General features: G+C 36.9%; 1 protein-coding gene across 4 annotated transcripts; it reads right to left on the reverse strand.

The window, feature by feature from the left end:
• Nucleotides 1-840: 840 nt before the first annotated feature.
• LOC111021209 (indole-3-acetaldehyde oxidase) lies at nt 841-9,531 on the reverse strand. 4 transcript variants are annotated; one of them, XM_088120523.1, is made up of 11 exons: nt 9,147-9,519; nt 7,023-8,672; nt 6,348-6,607; nt 6,045-6,254; nt 5,553-5,771; nt 3,861-4,823; nt 2,906-3,001; nt 2,685-2,783; nt 2,203-2,392; nt 1,509-1,772; nt 841-1,255 (listed from the first exon to the last, which is right to left on the reverse strand). In XM_088120523.1, the coding sequence occupies exons 1-10, from the start codon at nt 9,304-9,306 to the stop codon at nt 1,543-1,545; spliced, it is 4,077 nt and encodes a 1,358-aa protein (XP_087976649.1). In that variant the 5' UTR covers nt 9,307-9,519; the 3' UTR covers nt 841-1,255; nt 1,509-1,542. The 4 variants fall into 4 exon arrangements, with proteins under 4 accessions (XP_087976649.1, XP_022153770.1, XP_022153769.1 ...); XM_022298078.2 differs by having other exon boundaries at nt 841-1,344; nt 9,147-9,518; XM_022298077.2 differs by having other exon boundaries at nt 841-1,772; nt 9,147-9,517.
• Between the last annotated feature and the right edge of the window lie 186 nt (nt 9,532-9,717).

The following is a 9,717-nucleotide window of genomic DNA, read 5'->3' on the forward strand; positions in this document are numbered from 1 at the left end:
ATGTTCATCATTTATAAAGGGAATCATTTTTTTTAAGAAAAAGTTTAATGGGGGGCAAATTTAGTTGCTATACTTACAAATTTGGCACACAGAAATAATTTTATAAAGGGAATCATTTTTTTTAAGAAAAAGTTTAATGGGTGGCAAATTTAGTTGCTATACTTACAAATTTGGCACACAGAAATAATTTACAAGTATGCAATTTTTTAAAATTTTTTTTTTGAATGCCTATTTTGACATTTTTACCTAATTCTTTCTTTTTCTATTTCTTTTTTCTCCTTTCTGTATGTTGCTTATATATCATTTTTACATTTATCACTGATTGATTGATAGATGCTATCAATTTTTATAATCACTAATATACCATTTTTATTTACTCATATTCATATTAGTGATAGAATAAGTAGTAAATCAACATGAAAATAATAGAAAATGAAAGTTACATAATCAATGACATACCATTTTAATTTTATTGATATAATATATTATTGATAGACCAAATATGAGATAAGCAAGAAAAAGAACACTAATAGAAAATGAAAGTTAACCTAATTACCATTGTAACATATTTATTATGTTGGTATTAGTGTATTAGTGATGGAGAAACACCGATAGAAAACTAAAGTTACATAATCACTTATATAACATTTTTATTTTAACGATCTACATCAGCAAAAGAATAAATAATAAATCAACATGCAAAAAGAACACTAATAAAAAATCCGAATTACATGATATACCATTTTAATTCTAATGTAAAATATCAGTGATGAACCAAATATTAAGTACGCATAAAAAAAAAAACCATAGATGAAAGTGATATAATCATTGATAAAGGTATATTGAGACATGTTGTGTATATTTTTATTGGGACTGGACTTAAAATTGTGCAATAAGAAAGTTACATGGTTGAATATCTCATCTAACAAAAAAAATACAAAGTATATGGTAATCTTTAGTGAAATGGCTCAAATGGCATCTTGTAAAATTTGAGATTAACAGCAACAAACAAGGAGAAAACGAGGCCCTCAACAAGGATGTCACATAAGAAAACACTGAATTTAAGCAAAGATCTAAATTCTACATTGTAATATTCATTATAAGACTGTCCTGCTTGTCGGCTTGTGCATAGGCCCGCCCTCAAATCATATCATGTCGATTGGCTGCGCCCCATGACATTTCAAGATCCTCTTTCTCTGGAACATCAGTTATCCATTCTAACAACCTTTCTGGCACACCCATCTCTCTGCCTCTACTGCCAGAAAAGGCGATATAAAGAAATAGAAACATTGTTACTCGGATTCGCAGTCCACAGTCATCACCGATAGCCCTCACTAATCGATCCTGTTGAAACATGGTAAGATGATGATTTTATTTTTCCCCAACAACCCATGATCTTTATATTTCTACTTAATTTCTATGCTGCACATAAACCGAGGAAATGCGTCACATCATAGACTGATCTTGTTTCCACAGCACATGCATTATTATGAGTAAATTGGGATGACCTGTGTTAACTGTTTTGGGAGGGCAAGGTTCTGGTCAGCTCACAGTGCTTCTCGATTCATTGATCCATTTCAGGTAACTTTCTACACAGTCCAGCCCGCAGAGCTCTTTAACAACAGGCATGGTAGCAGGAACCTCTAGCTGTAATGCGTAATCACACTCATCTTGATGGCGCCATGTACGTATCTGTTTCCTTGCCTCTTTAATAGCCGCTCGTGTTGCACAATGAACTGATGCAGCTAGAAGCAGTGGTGGTTCTCCTGAAGCTGCAAAAATGCATGTCATTTATTAAATGAACCCTTGTACTGTACAACACAATATTTACAGATCTCTCATCCTCACTGAAACTGATCTCTCTTGCATCCTAAGATCATTCAACTATATAGGCCTTTTTTTTTTTTACCATTTGGCCGTGTTTAGACAACTGTTTTCACTACCCATACAGTTAAATGCTGTACTTTTTCCCTTTTCATTTCTATGCCAAGCCAGCATCTGATGATGGAGCTGATAATTCCAATACATATTGTACTGTTTGCATGAGGCCTCAGCTGAGAAACCAAAAACCCCATGAATGAAAAAGTCTACTAATGTCTTCTTTTCAGAAGAATCAATAGAAGTAACTATAATTTTTTCTGACAGAGCAAGGAGATCACGTTCTCTTCCAACCCGATCACATGACAATAAAGTTTGACCTACCTTTTGAAGAGAGAATGCGTTTTTTATGATGTCCGGAGTTCAAAATTTCAACGTTGAACTGTTTTGGTATGGTGTCAATTGTAGGAATTTTGTAAGTCCATGTGCTGTCAGTGATCACTAGTCCATCAGGATTTGTCAGGTATTCTTCTGACATAAAAAATCCAATTCCTTGAACAAAGGCTCCTTCAACCTACAAAAAATGGTTCCTGATCATTAAGAGCTTCTGCCCTTTGGAGATCTAATGAATCTAATCCCGCAGAACAATAGCTATATAACACTACAAAAGCGCACAAACTCAAAACTTAAGGACATATGTGTTTCCCGGCACTAAATGTTGTAGGGTCAGGCGGTTGCCCCGTAAAATTAGTCGAGGTGCGCGTAAGCTGGCCCGGACACTCACGGATATCCAAAAAAAAATTTAAGGACATTGAAAAACAGACTCGAAAACTTTGGGAGATTGAAGAATAGCTTGAATAGTTAACCTGTCCCAAATCCACAGCAGGGTTGAGGCTCTGTCCACAATCATAGATAATATCTGCACGCAAAACTGTGGTTTTTCCAGTGAGAAGGTCAACCTCCACCTGTCATGGCATGGATTTTGTGAATTGAACTGTGCAGTAAGATACACTGGCAGTGAAGTGGTTAAATTTGAAAATGCTTATACAACAGTAAATAAAAAGGGAGGTGTTATTAGTGCACTTGCCTCACTCACTGCAGCTCCAAAGTTTAAGTAGCGCATTGAAAAAAAGTCAGGAACATACATAGAATTAACTGATAAATTCACCGATTGCAAGTTTGCCTGCAATTTTTCCAACATGAAATGACCAAGGTGTTATAAACCCAAAGACATGACCGGTATCATAATTTATAATTCATAACTCCAAAAGAATTCTTATAAGGAGGCAAGAAAACTGCTCATTTAAGGAACTAACCATGCAAAATTACAAAATCAGACTGCAGAGAAGAGGCAACATGGCTGCCACCAAGTTCCATAAATAGAACATAAAACCCAAACTAGAAAACCTTGATCAGTCTGATCCAAAAATAGGTCTCGTGAAAGTATTGTATGAAAGCTCAAAAAGTTAAACGGGAAATAATCCCATGAAGCATAAAAACAAAAGATCACCATGTGAAGAACGCTCATAAACTGCTCATAACTATAACAAAATAGACCAAATTTAGAAGCATAATACCCATGGAGAATTTATCAAAAACTTCAAAAAACAACCTTCTGCATTACATCTAGAATATTAATTGTTCAAAGCAAGGATTATTATTATTTTTTTCCATGAGAAACCAAGCTTTCATAGAAGAAAGGCAAGAGAACCAAAAAAGAAAAAAGTCAAATGGCATTAAAAAAAGCCCAAACCAAAGGAGCCAAACAACTAGCTATACAAAATGGGGCTCCAATCTAAAATAATCTTAGATACCAACTTTAATCGTTTAAAGCAAGGAAAGTTTTTAAAGAAACTAATTTTTATATGAACTAATAATGAAAATTTCAGAACCATGTCTATGCATCAATAACACTTGGATGTTCCTCCCACACTTCAAAAACGAATCACTCCAAAATAAAGGCAAAAAGTCATTATAGCAAGAAAACACGATTGCTTAATCATAAAATGTTCAACGAGATGGTGCAGAGTGCAGACAACAACCTGACTTATAAGCACATCCCATTTGACTGAACCCATTTTCTCCTCCAGCCTTTTTTTGAGAGGTGTTAGTCTCTCTACCAATATATTGCAACAAAGTCTAACTGCTTCACAGCTTGACTCTGAGGTAGTACTCCCAGCCGTACACCCTCCTTGGATTAAGCCAATGGTATCGGATTGGACCACTCTCACCTTTTCCAAGAGGTCGCCAGTTCCATCACAGTCAATTGAGCTGAGGGCATATGCAACCATCTGTCTCACCTTTGTCCACAGCCCCTGGCCAAGTTCAATACCTCCAACTTCCACAACAACAGAAGCATCAGTTAGAATGCTCACTCTCCCTGGGGTTGGTCTCAACATTACCTCATGCGTAATAGGAATTCGAGAAAGACCTCTTTTTTTCCATCTATTGCAGCTATTAAATTCATCTACCATTTCAGTCCTTTGTTTTAAGCTTGAAGATGCGGCTAACCTATCCCAAATTGAAGGTAATGTGTACTCTTGAGGTTCACCTGCATCCTTGTAGAATATGTTGAGGCTGTCAAATGTATGCAGATTTACTTTCCGGATAGTATCCACGTCCATGCAAAGGGTAGATGCTACATGTTCAATTACTGCCTCAGCAATAAATGATCCTTGCACCTCACCAGGGGCTCGCATTGCAGATTTGCTTGAGTGGTTTGTTTTGCATACTTTTATATCAAAAGATAAAGCACCCCAATCATACTTCTTAAGTGCATTAACAATGTTGTGTGGCATAACTGGACTAATATCACAGCTCATCCCTGCATCAACCAATATTTCTAATTCCAACGCTGTAATTTTACCATTAGATTTGAACCCCACATTGTAAGTAATTTTCATTGGATGCCTCCCTCCTGCCATTATCATGTCAGTCTTCCGATTAAGATAAATCCTGACTGGACGGCGTAACTTGTGAGCTGCAAGTGCACATGCCGTTGCAACCTAAACAACATAATTGTCATTAGAGTGTGCTGTTCGTCCTTTGAAAAAAGTGAGACCCTTCGCAAGGAGAAAAATAGAAAGCATGCCACAGTGAAACAAAAGAATTATTAAACAACATATATAGTGAAGAATATCATGATCTTAAATCATGAAAACCTTTAACTTAGATTCAAAATTTTGAAACAAAAGAATTATTAAACAACATATATAGTGAAGAATATCATGATCTTAAATCATGAAAACCTTTAACTTAGATTCAAAATTATCTTATTCTAATGGTTGATACCATAAACCATCTTTTTAATCAAAATATATCAGTTCCAGAAAAACTTAAAAAGAAGGGTCCAAGAATAGAGTAACTAAAATAAGATTCTAAGATACTCCAATTGGTGCTTTAGTGGCAATTATGTCATCTTACTTGGGTTCAATGAATTGTCATCCTACCTACTAAGAAATACAACAGAATCGTAACCATAATAAGTTTCAAAAAAATTATGCCGTTTTGGCATTGGCATCCAAAAATTTCTAGGAGAATTGAGAAATAATTATGGCATCTTTACTTGAGTTTCGATCCCCTGTTGAAAAAACATCAATAGTCGTTACCAGTAAATGTCAACTCCCAAAATTTTCGATGCTGGTCGAAAATCTTGAGTATTAAACATTCAAAGAGGTACATTAAGGAAGAACAATTTGAGGAGAAGATAGTTAGAGTTGGTAGCAGATACTCACAACCATAGATTTTATGGCCTTTCCACCAAAGCCTCCTCCAACCCTCCTTGTAATTACACGGATATTATGTTCAGGAACACCAAGACATTTTGCAATAACAGAATGCGCATTAGCAGGCCATTGACTTGAACTGTAGACTACCATGCAGTTATCTTCATCTGGAATCGCAAGTGCAGAATGTGTCTCCATATAAAAATAATACTGTGACCCAAGTCTGATCTGAATGTAAAAATTTATGAAAATATTATAAGAAGTGACATTTAAAAAATAATACTTAAATTTTGGATAGATAGTAGCTTATAACATTTGCAGCAGTATAGTTAGAAACAAATTTTATTGTGAGAGAAATTTTTAAATGGGTGATGGTCAAATCTCTAATTATAAGACTCAAACATGGTTCAACTAAGTAAATCAAGGAAACTCCCCTTTTCTTCTTAAGGTTGGCATATCATCACTAAATATTTAGGCCAAGCATGTCATTGTAGAAGGTACCTGAGCAGCCTTAATATGGTGATCTGCTTCAGCCATTCCTTTTGATATATCACCAACCTGTTTAGGACATAGAAATGAAGGGACCTCAAAGAAGCTTGACCTTTCAAGAGCATTTTCTACAGAAAGAATAGGTGCTTCCAGATTATCTGTGTCATATTCCACTACTGCAAAGTCTGCAGCCGTATCTGCATGTTTCTGTGTATCTGCAACCTAAAAATTGTAGGCAAAGAGGTAATAAGCACCTCAGCAAGGAAGTTCTATAGTCGAAGTTAATATAAATGAATCATGGGATAACAGGATTACCACAAAAGCAAGTGGCTGACCAGCACACTCGGTCAACTTATCTGCAAATAGAAGTTCATCACCAAACATGGTTCTAGCTCCAACGTTATGTCCACCCACAGGAATATCTCTGGTGGAAATAACAGCGATAACTCCATCTGGTTGTGATTTGGGAGAAAAAGTAAATCCCTTCATCCATGCCAAAGGCCTTGTGCTATATATGAATGCTCCATATAGGCAATTTGTTGGTGAAGGAATATCATCCACATAGACAGCCTCACCTAAAATATTAATTTGCATATGTACATTGGTTTCCTGATACTGAGAACAAGAAATAATGACAAGAAAAATAGACCTGAAAGAATATGGAACACTAAATATTGAAGTTGAATGCAGAATCGGAAGTATAACAGCTAGGTAATATGGAGACATCTGATCCAAGCAGACTGGAACAAGCCAATGTTAGTATACAAAAAGTTCTGATATACAAGTACACATATTCTTATCCATTTAAGTAAAGGTAAATAAATAGGTCGACTTGACCTGAGCTGGAAGACCCACATGTAAAAGTACTGGTACACAGAATGTTTTAAAGATTGTGAAGGCTCAATGCTCATCAGGTTTATTTAGACAAATTTATTTCATCTCTGTGATTAAAAAAAATTCGCAACTATATTATTACATGGTATAAAGTACCTGAAGCTTGTAGAGCAGCTCCGGATTTTATAATGGCATTTCCAACTGGATGATATTCTGAATTTAATTGGAGTGTCTGCCGTCCAGATGATAGTAGAGTTGCAGCTTTATTATAAGCAAATGAGGCCTTTCTGCATCCATTTAGGTAATCACTCTTAATTTCAGCATTTCCATCAACCAAGGAGCTTAAGAACTGAAAAAGAAAGCCAACTGCTAAACTTGTCCTATAAGCAGGAGATGAAGTGCCCTTTTCAGGAACTATGGTGGCTCCGATCAACGAGACAGCTTCATATATGACATTATAATCAATAATTTTTCCAGCTAGAAATTCTTCTGTCTTTCTTGCTCTAATTGCATGTTTAGTCCCATAAGCTCCAAAAGCCAGGTGACAGCTATTTAATATAAACCCGTTGGAACTTTTACACGGAGAGATTACCGCTAAGAAAGCGGCATTTAGGTAAGGCAGCGCATTTCCAAGGGGTCGAGGTGAAGCTCTAAAAGAATCAAACATTACAGTAGCATCATTTGGATAAATATCTCCAGCTGAATCCCAATTTGGGATCTTAACACTTGAAAGTATACATTTTGGATCCAAGGGAGGTCTCTTAAGAAACTCATCCAACGTAACCATTTCTTGGCTAGAACCAGTTAATATACTTATCATGGAACCTGCAGCAAGTAGTATTGTGGCAATATCTGAAGGAAACTGTTTTCTTTGTGCCATCATCAGATTCCCCCCAATGCTAGCAGTATCTCGAACAAACCTGGAAGCAATTTTCTCCATGTGGCCTGATATTTTATTGAACACCAGCTCTCCTGGTGAGGAGGGTTTATTATGTTTCAAAGCCTCAATAGCTTTTGCAATTGTGACGGTTGCACCAATCTCTGTTCCTGTTGAATCAATCTTGATAACTGACAGCTCAGGTATGTGTTTAAGATTAATGTATCTATCTACTTGTTCAAATTCTTTGTAATATCCGACTTCTGTGTTGCCAACAACTAACTTCGTTTTGCTTATGTTACTAGACTCATAGCATTCCAATAATCCATTTAGATCCTCGATACTAACGGGATTGAACCAAGAACATCCCTTAGAGTCCACAACAGGGATAGACCTAATTTCCTTTTTTAAAAATTCAGGAAATAAGCAGGGGTCATTATTTGGATCATAAAGTGGCAATTTACTCAATTTCTCTTCCTCGCTGCATCCCTTTTGCCAGAACGAGTTTAACCCCAAATCCTCCATGTCAACATTGGAAGCAAAACTCTTACAGGCATCAGCAATCGGCCTATAACCTGTACAGCGACAGAGGTTTCCGGAAATAGCCTTTTCAGCTTCAGAAATAGTAAGCTTGGAGAATCCTGATAATGGTTGGGGTCGATTGGTGTTTTCAGCATTGACAAGAGCAGCAAAAAGTGAAACACACATTCCAGGGGTACAAAAGCCGCACTGAGAAGCATGGAAGCCAGCAAACCTCTGATGAATTGTGTGGAAACCATCCTTGCAATTTCCGATACCTTCACTGGTTGTAATGGAACAGCCATGTATACTACAAAGCAACGTGAGGCATGAACTTACCGTAAAATGTTCGACCTTGTCTAACACAGGATCGTACTTGGACAATAGAACAATACAAGCACCGCAGCCGCCTACATTTCAAAATAAACAACCACGTCAACAGATTTAGATCTAATTGAATTTCATACCATACATACAAATACGATGAGATTGCCGATCAGCTGCAGGGTCGAATGGTGAACTAATGACAATGAGTAGTTAAAAGTAGAATCCGGTCATTCAGTTTCCATGGTAATAAAGAACCTAATTGCAGAAACATAACATCATCTTCAAGTTCGGTTTTAACCAATATGCTTTCCGTTTTTTTAGTACAATGAACGTGGGGATGAAGCTCAAGGAAGGAGTAGATGCCTTAACTTGGCAATAGTAGGCAGTAAAACATGTGAAGGAGAAGCGAATACCCAAAACTGAGGTTCACTGAAAAGCAGTAGCTAGCAACTAGAGAGAATTTATATAATGACGCTGAAGTGTAATTCATGCAATAAATTAAAATGAGAATTAGAACCCAGATCCTGAAATTGAGGAAGATGAAGTGAGAAGCGGACCTTCACCACAGCCAAGCTTGACGCTCTTGAAAGAAGTATGGTGGCGCAGGAAGTGGAGGAGAGTAGTGGAAGGGTGGACAGTGGAGAGCTCAAACCTGTGTTGATTGACTGCAAAAACCAGAGGAGGTAGCGGTGCTGTTGTGTGTGGTTGATTCTCCATGGATGGTAGCGGAGTGGGAAGTGAAGAGTGAAGAGGGTGGAATAATAAATAAATGTGTACCCGCCTTTCAAGCTTCAAGCTTTTCAAGGATATGATAAGTCAATCAATTCCACCATCCATCCAATTGTCGGTTTAAGCTTTGAAGAAGGAGCTTGTTTAACACGCGTCCACATGACATGGATATATGCCTTCAGGTTCAGTAGCCCAAAAATGACTGCTCGATCAACGAATACAGACATTACTCTCGCATTCTGGAGTTAGGCTGAGTGTAATTAAGTTCACACTGAAATTTATGCCTCTGCCCTCCACGTCATTGCAACCGTCCCAACAAATTTCTCTTATTCATAAACAGGGCTGTGTTCAGCTTCAAGCCATTACTAATTTTTAAAAATAAGTTTCTTTTTTTTTCCT

The sequence above is a fragment of the Momordica charantia genome (assembly GCF_013281855.1).
Source record: "Momordica charantia cultivar OHB3-1 chromosome 2 unlocalized genomic scaffold, Mcharantia_2.0 BLBB01000002.1, whole genome shotgun sequence".
Classification (NCBI taxonomy): domain Eukaryota; kingdom Viridiplantae; phylum Streptophyta; class Magnoliopsida; order Cucurbitales; family Cucurbitaceae; genus Momordica; species Momordica charantia.

Bases quoted from the DNA above. Each gene is read 5' to 3' on its own strand.
- LOC111021209 (XM_088120523.1), bottom strand. From the start codon at position 9,306: ATGGAGAATCAACCACACACAACAGCACCGCTACCTCCTCTGGTTTTT. The intron at 8,673-9,146 runs GTCCGCTTCTCA...TTTGAAATGTAG, and splicing joins CAAGCTTGGCTGTGGTGAAG to GCGGCTGCGGTGCTTGTATT. The intron at 4,824-5,552 runs GTGAGTATCTGC...TATGTTGTTTAG, and splicing joins AGGCCATAAAATCTATGGTT to GTTGCAACGGCATGTGCACT.